The 18292-nt window shown below is 35.9% G+C and overlaps 1 protein-coding gene across 7 annotated transcripts in view; it reads right to left on the reverse strand.

Annotated features, from left to right (window-relative positions):
* The window catches only part of LOC121369352 (EF-hand calcium-binding domain-containing protein 5-like), a 71170-nt gene that overhangs the window by 2355 nt on the left and 50523 nt on the right, over window positions 1-18292 (reverse strand). For 6 of the 7 annotated variants that reach the window (XM_041494376.1, XM_041494375.1, XM_041494373.1 and 3 more), the window contains 7 exons: window positions 14688-14836; window positions 12925-13053; window positions 12355-12527; window positions 9714-9798; window positions 9269-9403; window positions 5399-5652; window positions 3849-4099 (listed from right to left, as the gene is read on the reverse strand). In XM_041494376.1, the coding sequence (XP_041350310.1) occupies window positions 3849-4099; window positions 5399-5652; window positions 9269-9403; window positions 9714-9798; window positions 12355-12527; window positions 12925-13053; window positions 14688-14836 (1176 nt within the window). Of the gene's footprint in view, window positions 1-212; window positions 715-3848; window positions 4100-5398; window positions 5653-9268; window positions 9404-9713; window positions 9799-12354; window positions 12528-12924; window positions 13054-14687; window positions 14837-18292 lie in introns of those variants that run through there. The other variant, XM_041494377.1, reaches the window with a different exon arrangement.

The raw sequence follows: 18292 nt of genomic DNA on the forward strand, positions 1-18292 counted from the left end.
GATGTCGATACGCATGTCGTCATCCATCTCGGCATCTGTAACAACAACACACATTATACTGTCAAGCATGATGTCGATACGCATGTCGTCATCCATCTCGGCATTTGTAACAACAACACACATTATACTGTCAAACATGATGTCGATACGCATGTCATCATCCATCTCCGCATCTGTAACAACAACACACATTATACTGTCAAACATGATGTTGATATGCATGTCAGCATCTATCTCGGCATCTGTAACAACACACATTATACTGTCAAACATGATATCGATACGCATGTCGTCATCCATCTCAGCATCTGTAACAACAACACACATTATACTGTCAAGCATGATGTCGATACACAGGTCAATATCCATCTCGGCATCTGTAACAACAACACATTATACTGTCAAACATGATGTCGATATGCATGTCAGCATCTATCTCGGCATCTGTAACAACACACATTATACTGTCAAGCATGATGTCGATACGCATGTCGTCATCCATCTCGGCATCTGTAACAACAACACACATTATACTGTCAAGCATGATGTCAATATGCATGTCGTCATCCACCTCGGCATCTGTAACAACAACACACATTATACTGTCAAACATGATGTCGATATGCATGTCAGCATCTATCTCGGCATCTGTGACAACACACATTATACTGTCAAGCATGATGTCGATACGCATGTCGTCATCCATCTCGGCATCTGCAACAACAACACACAGTATACTGTCAAGCATGATGTCAATACGCAGGTCAGCATCTATCTTGGCATCTGTAACAACACGCATTATACTGTCAAACATGATGTCGATACACATGTCAGCATCTATCTCGGCATCTGTAACAATAACACACATTATACTGTCAAACATGTATATATTTTATACTGTCAGACACACATTATACTGTCAAACATGATGTAGATATGCATGTCGGCATCTATCTCGGCATCTGTAACAACAATACACATTATACTGTCAAACATGTATATATTATACTATAAGACACAATGTCAATATGCAATACAACACACATTATACTGTCCAACATGTATTATACTGTCAGACATGTATTTTGCTGTCAAACATGATGTCGATACATGCTGTCTTCCATGTTTGCATCAGATCTGATAAACATGTTACCCTGTCAAATATATAGAAATCAGTAAGGAAGGAATGTTTTATTTAACGACGCACTGAACACACTTAATTATGGTTATGTGGCATCACAGATCATTGGAGGAGAACCTGCTGCCACCAAGCTATGTGCTACTCTTTCCAATCCGCAACAAGGGATCTTTTATATGCACCATCCCCACAAAGAGGATACAGTACATACCACAGCCTTTGTTACACTAGTTGTGAAAAACTGGCTGGAAGGTGAGACAGCCCACCAATGGGGATCGATCCTAGGCAGACTACACGTGAAACATTTGAGGAGAACCTGCTGCCACCAAGCTATGTGCTACTCTTTCCAATCCGCAACAAGGGATCTTTTATATGCACCATCCCCACAAAGAGGATACAGTACATACCACAGCCTTTGTTACACTAGTTGTGAAAAACTGGCTGGAAGGTGAGACAGCCCACCAATGGGGATCGATCCTAGGCAGACTACACGTGAAACATTTGAGGAGAACCTGCTGCCACCAAGCTATGTGCTACTCTTTCCAATCCGCAACAAGGGATCTTTTATATGCACCATCCCCACAAAGAGGATACAGTACATACCACAGCCTTTGTTACACTAGTTGTGAAAAACTGGCTGGAAGGTGAGACAGCCCACCAATGGGGATCGATCCTAGGCAGACTACACGTGAAACATTTGAGGAGAACCTGCTGCCACCAAGCTATGTGCTACTCTTTCCAATCCGCAACAAGGGATCTTTTATATGCACCATCCCCACAAAGAGGATACAGTACATACCACAGCCTTTGTTACACTAGTTGTGAAAAACTGGCTGGAAGGTGAGACAGCCCACCAATGGGGATCGATCCTAGGCAGACTACACGTGAAACATTTGAGGAGAACCTGCTGCCACCAAGCTATGTGCTACTCTTTCCAATCCGCAACAAGGGATCTTTTATATGCACCATCCCCACAAAGAGGATACAGTACATACCACAGCCTTTGTTACACTAGTTGTGAAAAACTGGCTGGAAGGTGAGACAGCCCACCAATGGGGATCGATCCTAGGCAGACTACACGTGAAACATTTGAGGAGAACCTGCTGCCACCAAGCTATGTGCTACTCTTTCCAATCCGCAACAAGGGATCTTTTATATGCACCATCCCCACAAAGAGGATACAGTACATACCACAGCCTTTGTTACACTAGTTGTGAAAAACTGGCTGGAAGGTGAGACAGCCCACCAATGGGGATCGATCCTAGGCAGACTACACGTGAAACAAGCACTTTAACCAATGGGCTACATTCCACCTTTGTAACAAACATTGATATTAGTAAATTTGACATGCATGTATGTTTACAATCTCTGTCAACACTAACCCAACGTACACACTTAAGACCATATTAGTACTGATCGTGTGGCATTTACTACAATCACTGTCAACACTAACCCAACGTACACACTTAAGACCATATTAGTACTGATCGTGTGGCATTTACTACAATCACTGTCAACACTAACCCAACGTACACACTTAAGACCATATCAGTACTGATCGTGTGGCACTTACTACAATCTCTGTCAACACTAACCCAAAGTACACACTTAAGACCATATTAGTACTGATCGTGTAACACTTACTACAATCTCTGTCAACACTAACCCAACGTACACACTTAAGACCATATTAGTACTGATCGTGTGGCATTTACTACAGTCTCTGTCAACACAAACCCAACGTACACACTTAAGACCATATGAGTACTGATCGTGTGGCATTTACTACAATCACTGTCAACACTAACCCAACGTACACACTTAAGACCATATCAGTACTGATCGTGTGGCATTTACTACAACACTAACCCAACGTACACACTTAAGACCATATTAGTACTGATCGTGTGGCATTTACTACAATCTCTGTCAACACTAACCCAATGTACACACTTAAGACCATATCAGTACTGATCGTGTGGCATTTACTACAACACTAACCCAACGTACACACTTAAGACCATATTAGTACTGATCGTGTGGCATTTACTACAATCTCTGTCAACACTAACCCAACGTACACACTTAAGACCATATTAGTACTGATCGTGTGGCATTTACTACAACACTAACCCAACGTACACACTTAAGACCATATCAGTACTGATCGTGTGGCATTTACTACAATCTCTGTCAACACTAACCCAACGTACACACTTAAGACCATATCAGTACTGATCGTGTGGCATTTACTACAATCACTGTCAACACTAACCCAACGTACACACTTAAGACCATATTAGTACTGATCGTGTGGCATTTACTACAATCACTGTCAAAACTAACCCAACACCATATTAGTACGTACACACAGTTAAGACCATATCAGTACTGATCGTGTGGCATTTACTACAATCACTGTCAACACTAACCCAACGTACATAGTTAAGACCATATCAGTACTGATCGTGTGGCATTTACTACAACACTAACCCAACGTACACACTTAAGACCATATTAGTACTGATCGTGTGGCATTTACTACAATCTCTGTCAACACTAACCCAACGTACACACTTAAGACCATATCAGTACTGATCGTGTGGCACTTACTACAACACTAACCCAACATACACACTTAAGACCATATCAGTACTGATCCTGTGGCATTTACTACAATCACTGGCTATATAAGCACAACTGTACAAACCCAGAACCCTGTTGGTTTCCGCCCCAGCGAACTCGCGAGTGATCTCCTTCAGAGCAGTCTGCAGCAGTCGCATCATCCTCTGGGCCTCCTTGCTCTCGTGAGGCGGAAGTTTCTTGAGCGTGCCGATGCTGATGTCGACCACGGCTATCGCGTGGCCCTGGTCATCACGCAATGGGAATGTCAGGTGACGCTCGCCATACGCATCAGCTGTCACTGACTCAGAGTTGTCAACACTCTTGAACAGGTAGTCCCTGGCAACAAGCAAACCATAAAAACACTTAGAATGTTTACACTATTGTATTATTATTATATTTATTATTATTACCAAACTACATTAAACTCTACAAATTCTTGTTAGACAACTAAAAATGCATTTTGTATTCATAACCTCAAGCTATAGTACCAGTGATGTCAAAATAGTCATGAAAAAAGAAGAATATTCACTTCCTCAAATGATTCATTGATAATTCAGTTTTGTACAGAGTTTGAAACGGTTGATAAAAAATTATATTACAAAATAATAATACAACAAAATACATATCATACTGTTGCATTTTGGTCACTTTAATGATAGTATACATGCACCAAATTAGTAGTCATGATCAATAGTTTCTATGACTTCAGGTTTGTCAGAGACAAAGTAACTGAGAAAAAGCATGCCTCCTCCCGTCATTTTCACCACATCAATTTTAAAATGACAAGAAAGTCAATCATCTATGATACAACCTTGCTACCAATAAGAATGGTGTTATCACATTAAAAATTTAATTTCTCTTACATTCATTACAATATAAAATCATCACATTGGTCCAGATGTAGCAACATGAGTTTGTTCATTTCTTGATGAACATACAAATTACGTCGTTAGGGAACGTCATATCTGATGACGTCATTTTATATGGTCAAGTTGTCTTATTGAGCATTATTGTTTATGGACCAAAAATAATTCAAAATAAAGTACAAACTTTTAGTGTTATTCCTAGCAAGAATGATTCAAATTTAATTGTAAGTATTGCCTATTATTTCTTTTAAGTTCATCTGGGTATAATTAAATTTCTGTTACATTCATTACAATATAACGTCATCCCATTGGTCCAGCCATAGCAACGGGAGTTTGTTCATTTTTTGATGAATGTAAAAATCACGTCGTTAGGAAACGTCATATCTGATGACGTCATTTTATACGGGCAAGTTGTCTTATTGAGCGTTATTCTTTATAGACCAAAAATAATTCAAAATAAAGTATGAAGTTTTAGTGTTATATCGGCAAGTATGATTCCAATTTAATTATAAGTAATGTCTGTTATTTCTTTTACGTTCATCTGGGTATGAAAAAAAAAAAAATCATCCGCAAACTTATGTGAGAACGGCTTCATCAATTCACAGTTTGTGTATGATTTGTTTTGTTCATATTCCGATGAACGTAAAAGAAATAACAGATGATCCTTAAATAATTATCTACACAAATGTCTGGATCCTCCCATCATTCAGGATTCTCTCTGACAGGCCTGCATTACTACTTTACAGACACTACTTTAAAAGCCACTGACCTGAAGAGGTTGTCCTTCCTTTCGAGTCGCGGCGGGTCGGAGTGCTGGACCAGTTTCTTGGTGTTGTCGGTGTACATCATCTTCCTGAGTACATAGTCAAGGTCGCGGCCGTCTGGCTCCACCATGTAGACGGTCAGGTCGTGCACGTGTGGGCTGCGCTTCTGGACCCACGACACAGCGCTCTCCGTGATCTTCATCAGCTTCCGCCGCAGGTCCACGTGGTGGTAGGCGATGCTGAATGAGTTCGCCACACCCTGCAAGTCACACACATTCACGTCTTAACCAGCAGCAGACTTCAACTAACAGTAACTGAATCACACACATTCACGTCTTAACCAGCAGCAGATTTCAATTAACAGTAACTGAATCACACACGTTCACATCTTAACCAGCAGATTTCAACTAACAGTGACTGAATCACACACGTTCACATCTTAATCAGTAGATTTCAACTAACAGTAACTGAATCACACACGTTCACATCTTAACCAGCAGATTTCAACTAACAGTGACTGAATCACACACGTTCACATCTTAATCAGTAGATTTCAACTAACAGTAACTGAGCAGATTTCAACTAACAGTAACTGAATCACACACGTTCACATTTTAACCAGCAGATTTCAACTAATAGTAACTGAATCACACACGTTCACATCTTAACCAGCAGATTTCAACTAACAGTAACTGAATCACACATGTTTACGTCTTAACCAGCAGAGTTCAACTAACAGTAACTGAATCACACATGTTTACGTCTTAACCAGCAGATTTTAACTAACAGTAACTGAATCACACGTTTATGTTTTAACTGTAATATTAAGTTATACTGTAATGCTATGTTACACTGTAATATTACTTTCCATTGTAATGCTGTGTTACACTGTAATATTCAGTTCCACTGTAATGCTGTGTTACACTAATATTAAGTTATACTGTAATGTTATGTTACACTGTAATATTAAGTTCCACTGTAATGGTATGCTACACTGTAATATTAAGTTCCACTGTAATGCTATGTTACACAGTAATATTAAGTTATACACTAATGCTATGTTACACTAATATTAAGTTATACTGTAATGCTATGTTACACTGTAATATTAAGTTCCACTGTAATGCTATGTTACACTAATATTAAGTTATACTGTAATGCTATGTTACACTGTAATATTCAGTTCCACTGTAATGCTATGTTACACTAATATTAAGTTATACTGTAATGCTATGTTACACTGTAATATTAAGTTCCACTGTAATGGTATGCTACACTGTAATATTAAGTTCCACTGTAATGCTATGTTACACAGTAATATTAAGTTATACACTAATGCTATGTTACACTAATATTAAGTTATACTGTAATGCTATGTTACACTGTAATATTAAGTCCCGCTGTAATGCTATGTTACACTAATATTAAGTTATACTGTAATGCTATGTTACACTGTATTATTAAGTTATACACTAATGCTATGTTACACTAATATTAAGTTATATTGTAATGCTATGTTACACTGTAATATTAAGTCCCGCTGTAATGCTATGTTACACTAATATTAAGTTATACTGTAATGCTATGTTACACTGTATTATTAAGTTATACACTAATGCTATGTTACACTAATATTAAGTTATACTGTAATGCTATGTTACACTGTAATATTAAGTCCCGCTGTAATGCTATGTTACACTAATATTAAGTTATACTGTAATGCTATGTTACACTGTATTATTACGTTATACACTAATGCTATGTTACACTAATATTAAGTTATACTGTAATGCTATGTTACACTGTATTATTGTTATACTGTAATGCTATGTTACACTAATATTAAGTTATACTGTAATGCTATGTTACACTGTATTATTAAGTTATACTGTAATGCTATGTTACACTAATATTAAGTTATACTGTAATGCTATGTTACACTGTAATATTAAGTCCCGCTGTAATGCTATGTTACACTAATATTAAGTTATACTGTAATGCTATGTTACACTGTAATATTAAGTTATACTGTAATGCTATGTTACACTGTAATATTAAGTCCCGCTGTAATGCTATGTTACACTAATATTAAGTTATACTGTAATGCTATGTTACACTGTATTATTAAGTTATACACTAATGCTATGTTACACTAATATTAAGTTATACTGTAATGCTATGTTACACTGTAATATTAAGTCCCGCTGTAATGCTATGTTACACTAATATTAAGTTATACTGTAATGCTATGTTACACTGTATTATTACGTTATACACTAATGCTATGTTACACTAATATTAAGTTATACTGTAATGCTATGTTACACTGTATTATTGTTATACTGTAATGCTATGTTACACTAATATTAAGTTATACTGTAATGCTATGTTACACTGTATTATTAAGTTATACTGTAATGCTATGTTACACTAATATTAAGTTATACTGTAATGCTATGTTACACTGTAATATTAAGTCCCGCTGTAATGCTATGTTACACTAATATTAAGTTATACTGTAATGCTATGTTACACTGTAATATTAAGTTATACTGTAATGCTATGTTACACTGTAATATTAAGTTATACTGTAATATTAAGTCCCGCTGTAATGCTATGTTACACTAATATTAAGTTATACTGTAATGCTATGTTACACTGTATTATTACGTTATACACTAATGCTATGTTACGCTAATATTAAGTTATACTGTAATGCTATGTTACACTGTAATATTAAGTCCCCCTGTAATGCTATGTTACACTAATATTAAGTTATACTGTAATGCTATGTTACACTGTAATATTAAGTTATACTGTAATGCTATGTTACACTGTAATATTAAGTTATACTGTAATGCTATGTTACACTGTAATATTAAGTCCCGCTGTAATGCTATGTTACACTAATATTAAGTTATACTGTAATGCTATGTTACACTGTATTATTACGTTATACACTAATGCTATGTTACACTAATATTAAGTTATACTGTAATGCTATGTTACACTGTAATATTAAGTCCCCCTGTAATGCTATGTTACACTAATATTAAGTTATACTGTAATGCTACGTTACACTGTAATATTAAGTCCCGCTGTAATGCTATGTTACACTAATATTAAGTTATACTGTAATGCTATGTTACACTGTAATATTAAGTCCCACTGTAATGCTATGTTACACTAATATTAAGTTATACTGTAATGCTATGTTACACTGTATTATTAAGTTATACACTAATGCTATGTTACACTAATATTAAGTTATACTGTAATGCTATGTTACACTGTAATATTAAGTCCTGCTGTAATGCTATGTTACACTAATATTAAGTTATACTGTAATGCTATGTTACACTGTAATATTAAGTCCCGCTGTAATGCTATGTTACACTAATATTAAGTTCTACTGTAATGCTATGTTACACTGTAATATTAAGTCCCGCTGTAATGCTATGTTACACTAATATTAAGTTCTACTGTAATGCTATGTTACACTGTAATATTAAGTCCCGCTGTAATGCTATGTTACACTAATATTAAGTTATACTGTAATGCTATGTTACACTGTAATATTAAGTTATACTGTAATTATTTGTTATATAGTAATGCTACCTTATACTGTAATGCTACTTCATGCTATAACAATGCTATATTATACTATGCTACTTCACACTATAAGAATGCTATATTAGACTATGCTACTTCACACTATAACAATGCTATATTACACTATGCTATTTCACACTATAACAATGCTATACTACACTATCTAAAGGTAGTGTACATCTGTAAATTACATGTTCTAGTTACTCTACTTGAACACACACACCTGTAGGTGTTTTAATTAGATGAGTCAGTTTTTTTCTCACCTGAAAGAACTGTATCTCGTGCGTGATGAAGATGGCCTTGTGGTGAGAGTCTCGCAGCGTGTCAATGCCAAGCAAGCCAAACACTCGCTTCTTTCGGTCTCTCAGAGGAATCACGATCAACGAACCCACAGATCTCTGTAACACACAACACAAATAGGTTACCTTCAAATTAAATACTCATTTCATTCTTACAAAAACACTATCATAGATAATTGACTTCACGCTGATTTCATATAATTTAACACATACACCTGTACTTTAAAAAAACACGCTCATGAATGTTTTTGTATTACTTTGTAGTACTCACAACTTTAAATTTTTGTCCACACTTAATCATTACAAATACTAATAGATAGGTAAGATATAAATGAGGGAAAATATTTTAAAATCTGGACGGTGATATTTTAAGTTATGGAATATTAAAACTGAAATGAAAAAAACCTACATGATCAGGGTTCCAGAATTGAATGTTGCCGTGAGTAGCGACTCTCGGAACATGGATCGGTTGGCCACTTTCAACAGCTGCAAAACTGAAACACAAAATAAACAATATCAAAATTAAATAATATAATTACAAAATATGTCATTATATGATATACATGCATGAAACCATTACTTGTCATCATTTCGTTCAGAAAACCAATACATACTTCTTTACTAAGGATTGGTTTTATGAGAATTTTTGTATCGTAATTTATCTTGATATGGGTTTCTTGTATCACGATACCTATCATAATATACAATTTACAGCACCGTCAATTGAAAGATGTGAAACAAAATATAAAAAGTACATGACACACGTTAAGTTCATTATTTAAAACCTGAAATATATGGATCACTTTGGTGCACTAAAGTTTATTTAGTAATGCCAGGCCCTTTCTTTTATCACTTCTATGAAGACAGTTCAGAAAACCTGTCGAATCTAACAGATCAGGACCCATATTCACAAAAAATTGTAAGCCTAGTTTTACACGTAAACGTAAATCTACGACTGACGAGCTATTCACGAAACTACATAAACGTAAGTTACGTGTAAAGTTGGACGTAAATATAAGAGTGCCTCCGGTTACAACTAAAGCTGCACGCAAGTCATGTACATATAACAAATCAAGCACAATTATTTAGTATTATTTTTGGAAACTGGCAGCATTTCCAATAATTGAAGCAGTTTGCGATGGCGAACGCCCATGGATTGAACATATTTTTGTTGGTGATCGAACGGATGTTTTCGACTCGTCCTAATTTCTCCTGAGTTATCTTTTCCTTTTTAAGAATGTTCTAAAGTTTGTACCAAAACTCAGATCCTCACCAATACCAAAATGCCATGGTTCGCCGTTCGCAATGTTATTAGCAGACAAACGAAATCGTGTTTTGCACATTTGTTATTTACCCGGTAGTCATCGTTTCTAATGGGTTTTTTTGTGGGGGTTTTCTGGTGAGAGTGTTAAATTGTAGATTTACATCCAACTAAGTTATGTTTACATTTACAACCGTCTTTGAGAATAAGGTGCTTCTTGCATGTAAACGTAAATCTACGGCAGTAGTAAGTGCTAGTCGTAGACATAAATTTACACCTTTTTGTGAATATGAGTCCAGGCTTTCAAACTGACAATGACCTTCTAATACGGAAATTACCAAGAGTATCAGTATCATAATGATTATAATACACGTATATAGCAGGGGTGGGGAAAAGCCATTTTTTCCCGGTCTGGGACCGATTCTTGATTTCTGAGACCGAAATTATTTTTTAAAAACGCGCGTTTGCCGGTCCCACTTTTGTCATTCTTGTCGGTCCGAAGCACCTGTCCATTTCTATTTTTGGAACAAATTCCTATCGGTCAAGTGGACCGGCCAGCCCAGACATCGGTATCTCGTGCATGATTTAAAATAATAAATAAATAGTGGTCAATATGGCTGGTGTTTCAGACGTCTGCCCAAGTATATCGCCAGTCACTGAAGTCGGACCTACAGTAGTGTCTATCGACATTTGTCAAAGTTGCTGAGCCGGTCAAGAGATTACACAGACATTAACGATAGCACCATTCTTTGTTTAGAGAGCCATGAAGGTATTACATTCCAATTAAAACAAAGGACCCAGAATTTGCAACTGGTTACAATCAACACCTGTCAACACCTATGTATGGAGCTATGTCGGGTCGAGTGTCCTAGTCTGAAGCAAGAGGCTTTTGTGCAATACAAACTGCTTAAAATAGCATAAAATATAATGAAATAATCTATAAATGTATTTAATGTTGACTGTTCAGTGTAGTGTATCCAATAATTATAAAGGATTTTAAAATTAACAAAAGGTTTCCAGTGGGAGTAAGCAGAACAGCTACATGTACTGTTATCTCGAGCTAGTAGAGGTCAAATTTCATCCAATCAGTGATGACGTTATTAATCTCGTTGTCTAAACATGTGCTAGCTCAGGCTGTCAAACGCTTCAACGGTGCCATCTTTTATTAATTTTCAGGACACAGTACTAAATACTCGTACTTTTTATACATATATGGGAATTAAAATTCATAACTTTTATTCCTTTTTTATATTATTTATTCTATTATGTAAAATATATACAATTTGTGGGTTTTTTCACTGATCATATGTGATTAATTTTTTTTTTTAAATTCATGTTTTCATGTTTATCGTTTCGCGTTCATGATTCAAGATAAAACTATACAAATATCACTATGATTTAAAAAAAAAAAACTATCTGGCAAATATCGTTTTTTAAATGTTTTTTTTTTTTTAATTCCTTTCTCTCCCCCCCCCCCCGGTAGTGACGACATCAAGTGGGACCGATTGACAATTTTATTTTTCCCCACCCCTGGTATATAGATATACCTATAATACCACACATCCATATTTGTTATATATTTTGGTTAACAAAAATAATACTCAATTCTTTTGATATCTTTGTTCATGAAGCTAATACTGCATACTGTGTATCTAAAACATTTCATTCAACTAAGATCTACCACTTTTAACCTTTTTCTAATGAAATTAATAGCTACTGCATTTTAAGCTTATATTTATGCCACCAATAACTACAGCCATTCTGATTTCTTGTACGATCATAGCAATACCTAATGCCTGGCATGTCCTGATAGAGGATCTTGCCGAGGATGAATTCGGCATCCTCCAGGGTGGCGGCCACGTATCGCAGGTGCAGGGGGCCCCGCTCGGGTTGTTGGGGGTTGTGCTCCAGCATCGAAATGTTGGCGCTAATCTTCTTACCGCCGCCATGACTCTCTGCATCCTACAAACAAGACACAACTTAATCAACAGTCAGTCCTACAGTCAGAGAAATACTCTCTTCATTGCAATTTCACTAAATCATACAACAAATGTCTATTAATTGTAATATGTAACCATTATTAAGTAATTTTCAAGCTTCCAGATGTATTCTTAAGATTTTTGCTAAGATTGTGGAACATAGGACATTGATTTGGTTTTTGGCCACTGTAATGATTGTACTCCTAAAAGTTTCTCATTTTCAGAATCTTGTATTGAATTTTTCTTACTTTCTGTTTTCAGTCAGTCAGATGGCACTGAAAAACATTTATTGTAACAGTACCATTCCTCTAGCAGAATTATGTGAGACTGCGAGGAGACTACAAGACAACAGAGTGAAACACTCTTCACTATAAACTGACCTTGAAGAGAGCATGGAAGACTTCCTTGTAGACTGGCTCCATGCTGGCTCCTGAAGTCTGTGCAACAGCCACGATCTGCTGAAGCCATTTCTTCCTCGCCTCACCACGGATACGCTCAGCATGGGATCTCTGTACCAAACAGAAACACACGACAATCAGTCAATGTGTATTGCATAATCTTACAATCCAATGTGGATTTTTAATAGCATTTATTAAAGACATGTATTATTTTAAAAACTAGTCTGAAAAATACCACATTTTATAAATGATTCTTACTGCTGTTTTAGGCATACATGTAGCTGAAGATACATGTATATGTAAAGATACATTACACAAACCAAAAACCTTGTCTGGATTTATATTTTATGTCATGAGTCTATGTAGAAGTGCTTACCAATCCTATATTTGAATGAAATAAAATATGTTAAAACCAGACAGCAACAACAATACACACCTTAAGCAAAACACCCATAATGATTAGGGCTTCCATTATAAAAAAAAAAATCAGCATGGGATATATACCAGAAGATATCAGAGTAAAAAATATTGCATTAGCCAAAAAAAAAAAAAAAATCTGCTAAGGATTGGTTGTGAATATCTGGGTGCACAAAAAAAAAAAAAAAATCACCACAGTTTAATATACAACCGTGTCCGGTGTATTGGCGCGTCCGGTGATTTGGCGCACTTGGTATTTTGCTTAAGTATGCTTAGGAAATTGTCATGTTGTCAGTGTTTTTAACGAATTAAAGTTCAATTTCTTTTTCAATGTTTAATCGAGTATCAACATATTTATTTTAAGGGTGCAATTTTTTTTTTTTTTAGATTTATCAATAATTATATCATAATTTCAAAATAAATCATTCACCTGTTTTCGTGTATATAAACGCGAAGTAGGTCAGCCTTATTGATATTAAGAATGTTAAAAGCAGTCTAAAAACACCTTTCCCGCATTTAAAAAATTATAGTAAACAGTATAAATGTAATTATTTTTGTTCGGTTATTTTTATTTAAACTGAAAAGGAAAACACAGACAAATGCAAACAAAACGAAAATTTTACACCTTAATTGACAGTCATTCCAGTATACAATTGTCACACTGTTATAAAAAATAAAAGTGAAATAAGATCCACGTGTTTGCACAATCTACCCGAGAAAAATAAAATCCATGTAGGCATCTTAGCCATGCATGACAATGAACATGTATACATCTGTAGTACTGTGCGGCCCACTCAAGAAAACAATTCTGAAACTGATCATGAGATGGGTCATGTGTGATCGTTCATTTTCATTGTAATATTTTTAACAAGACAAAACAAAAAAGTACTAAAATAATTTTGGGACAATAGTGTAGCATTTATGGGCTAAAAGTGAGGTCATGGGCAGTCTATAAATAGCAGGGTCAACGATCCACATCTACTGCGCCGAATCACCGGACATGCAAATCGTTTTGGATACAAGGGGGTACCTATATTTATGCACCATTTTAAAATGCTTATTTACTACAGACATAAAAGAATTTGTAGCGTATTTCAGATTATTCACTGCTTCATTGGTGAGAGTCACATTTTATTATGTATTTCACAGTGTTCACATAGAAAATGGTCCTTGAATGCTTAGGTGCGCCGATACACCGGACACCACTGTAGAATTATAAATGAATCATGCACTGGGCAACAACAACCATTTTGTTCATTTCAAAATTTACGAAAAATGTCAAAATTAAAAATGAAGTGAGTGTAATAATGCAGTAAGAATGTCCTCACCTCCAGGCTGTTGGTGAGGAACTCCATGAAGTAGTCGAACGTGTCGGCCCCAGGCACGATGTCCACCACGGTGAGAATGAACGTGCGGAACTCGCGCTTCGTGAGGCGCTCGTCGATACACTTGTACTGCTTCTTCAGCTCCTTCTTGGCTGGCAACAAATAATAAGATGACAATTATAAAAACATAAACTTTTCTGCCAGTCTGTACTGAATACCAAACTAAAGACATGTTGGAGAAGGGGATCATCTGCAAACAATCTGACGTGTTTCCATCCTATTTTATTCTACCATAATAATTTAACATTAGGTTAACAAGCATTCCAGGGCCTAAAATTTTGTCATTCGTCTGTCAGTTATGCAACACCAATATCAACATAAACAAGGGAATGTTCATGCAAAAACTGTAATTGCTCATCAGAAAATCCAAACAAACGTGTCTTGGCTAATATCGTCAATGTTTTGGAAAACTACATACAATGGGAAATCCCTGATCTAGATGTACATCAATATTGGCTTGATGGTGATGTTCTAACCAGCTTTTCCTCTATCATTCAATGTGTTCAGCTATTTTCTTCATGACCACCGTCAACTTTCATTAAAAACGCTACCTACGTTAGAATGCCACAGACATTTACAAATTACAGAAATTTGCTGAAATTCTCAAACTCCTGAAGTCACAATATTTGGTGTTTGAAGCACGTCACGGAACAGTTATGGGTAGTTTCTTAGAATATTATATTATATACCGATGCAATTTAATGAAACTGATGAGAACAAAATAAGTTTAAAAAACAATAACAAATGGGTGTCATGAAAATCTCTCTCACTGCTATTCCGAGCCAATTGGAATAAGTCGGCCGCTTATGGATTTTCCACGGAGTTTGACATTTGTAGCTTCGGGTCTCCCCGTCAGTGGGCCAATTGGGCTATTTCTTGCTCCAGCCAGTGCACCACGACTGGCACATCAAAGGCAGTGGTATGTGCTATCCTGTTTATGAGATGATGAATATAAAAGATCCCTTGCTGCTAATCGAAAAACAATAGACCATGAAATGGCAACTGCAGGTTTCCTTCCTCAATATCTGTGTGGTCCTTAACCACATCTCCAACGTCATATAACCATATAAATGAAATGTGTTCAGTGCGTGGTTAAATAAAATATTTCCTTCCTTCTTTGATTTGGGGCTATTAATAGCAAACATGATGAAATTCTAGTGACTGTACCTAGTGTTGGATAAAATGACCACTAATATTAACTTTGTGACTGTCAAAGCATGTCAATTCATAGCCTCATCTGGCTCATGCGAAGGTACCTGTGCAGCTACTGTTAGATTGATTTAGTTTAAAACCCATTTTACCTGTCACAAGAGTATATATCATGTATTACGAACATGCACCACAGTGCACGAGATCTTGTGCCACCGTCGCATTATGCGCATTGGTGTATAATGCGCACCCCCCACTTTGAACGTTTATTCCAAGAAAAAACAACATGAACCACAATATAATGTGCACCATTTTTTTAAACCACAAAATCGACAGTGGATGCAAGATGTACCGTCTTCCCCTTGTCACCAAACTTAACGAAAAGCAAAAGCAGTGGTATATTCAAGAAACAAAACTTAAGTTAAGTACTTGAGTACATGGACCTACATGTCACATTAAACATAGGCTAGTACTTGCTTACTTACATGTCACAGACTCACACATGAATAAATGAAAACAAAATTATATACCCATACACTGTAAATGACTAATAAATAGATGAAAACTAAAATATAGCATATTACATTTGGTTCTCGTGGCTAACGCGAATGCGCGAGATTTCTACATTTATAGTAGTGTGGCATATTTCTGGTTTGACGGAAATGGTCGAATTAAATATCATGAAAAGTTAAAATATTTATGGTTCAGTTTTGTGCACTTTTTAGCGAGGTATGGATACTTTTGTACATTTATTTTACATTTATTACAACCACCACAAGTGAAAAGTGATTTTTAAGAGGGTTTGGGCATTTCGTTGTAATGAATGAACGAATGAACGAATGAATGAATGTTTAACGACACCCCAGCACGAAAAATACATCGGCTATTGGGTGTCAAACTATGGTAATGCAAATAAATAAAGTGATGATCAACATCAATATAAAAATTCAAGACAAACAAAAACAGTGTAAAGAACTGTGCAAAAACACAAATATCACAGAATTTTACGGATACTGAATTTTACTCAAAACTTCCATATTGTGCTGTATTGGCCATTCTCAAAGAGAATGTTACACCCCTGCACCACGGTGAGGTTACAGCACATGCAGGGGTCGTTGTAATGAACACTGTCAATAACCTGTAAACTACCAATCAGCGATTTTTTATGGGTGATCGCTGGACATTTTTAAAAGATAGTTTTTTCTATTGTTATGTATAGTGCGCACCCCCATTTTAAAGCTGTATTTTGTGAGAGAGAAAAAAGTATGTATAATACATGGGAAAATACGGTAGTACATGATAAAGCTATACACACAATTTCAGGCTCAATCTCTCAAGGCATTGTGGAAAAAAACATCTGAAAACTATATGTGGGACAGACAGATGAAAAGAGACAGAATTACGGAGATGAAACCGGTAGGGGACTAAAACACAAACAAAACCCCCCCAAATCTAACCAAACCAGTCTAGTGAGCGACTGTGAATGCTCGACCTCCTGATCAGGGCAAAACTATCTTAGTGGTATGATATCGTAAAACACTTTAGTGACGTCAAAGCTTAAGATGGTTTTACCATATAGTAGTGCTAAGATAACTACAAAAATCTGTAGTAGTAGGATCATTATGCAGACTAACCCAATTTGTTTTCCTAGAAAACGTTTTATGGTGTTTTTTTGGTAAAATTGTGTTCAGAGAACAGCATATCAAAAGTAGGCCAAAATATGAGAACCGCAAAGGGTCTAAATATGACATCAAATAAAATGGCCGCCATTTGATAAAAAATCCTAATATCTTTTTTGAAACAAGCAGTACTAGACCACTTTAAAAGTGAAAATTATTCATAAAGCTTATTACCTTAAAAGTCCTGCAGCTGACAGAAGTGTCTCTAAGTTATGTTATGACGTCATGACATGATGTGACGTCATGACCTAATTTCTTGTAATCTGATGGCAAATTCCAATTTATGAAACTGAGATTCACATGAAATTAAATTGAAATAGTTTTTGTCCTGTATATCTGTGTGAGATGACATCATCAAATCACTGATGACACCAAGATGCTGATGCCACAACCACACTCTTTTAACACACAGTGTCGTACGCATATAGAACCAATTTCCACCTTTTCTTAATTAGTTGGTACCCAGGATGTCATTCCAGGTGGGGAACCATTACTTACTGCTTCACAAACAAATCAAAATATTATCAGTCCTCATTTTCATCTAAAATGGGTACATGTTTCATATTTTCACAATTGTCATCCTGGCAAGGTCCACAAGCCCCGGTGCATTCAAGTCTGTACTTCATACAAGTACATATAAGTGTTTTGCATTCAAGTCTGTACTTCATACAACTACATCTAAGTGTTTTGCATTCAAGTCTGTACTTCATACAAGTACAT

This window comes from Gigantopelta aegis, chromosome 3 (assembly GCF_016097555.1).
Source record: "Gigantopelta aegis isolate Gae_Host chromosome 3, Gae_host_genome, whole genome shotgun sequence".
NCBI classification, from domain to species: Eukaryota; Metazoa; Mollusca; class Gastropoda; order Neomphalida; family Peltospiridae; genus Gigantopelta; species Gigantopelta aegis.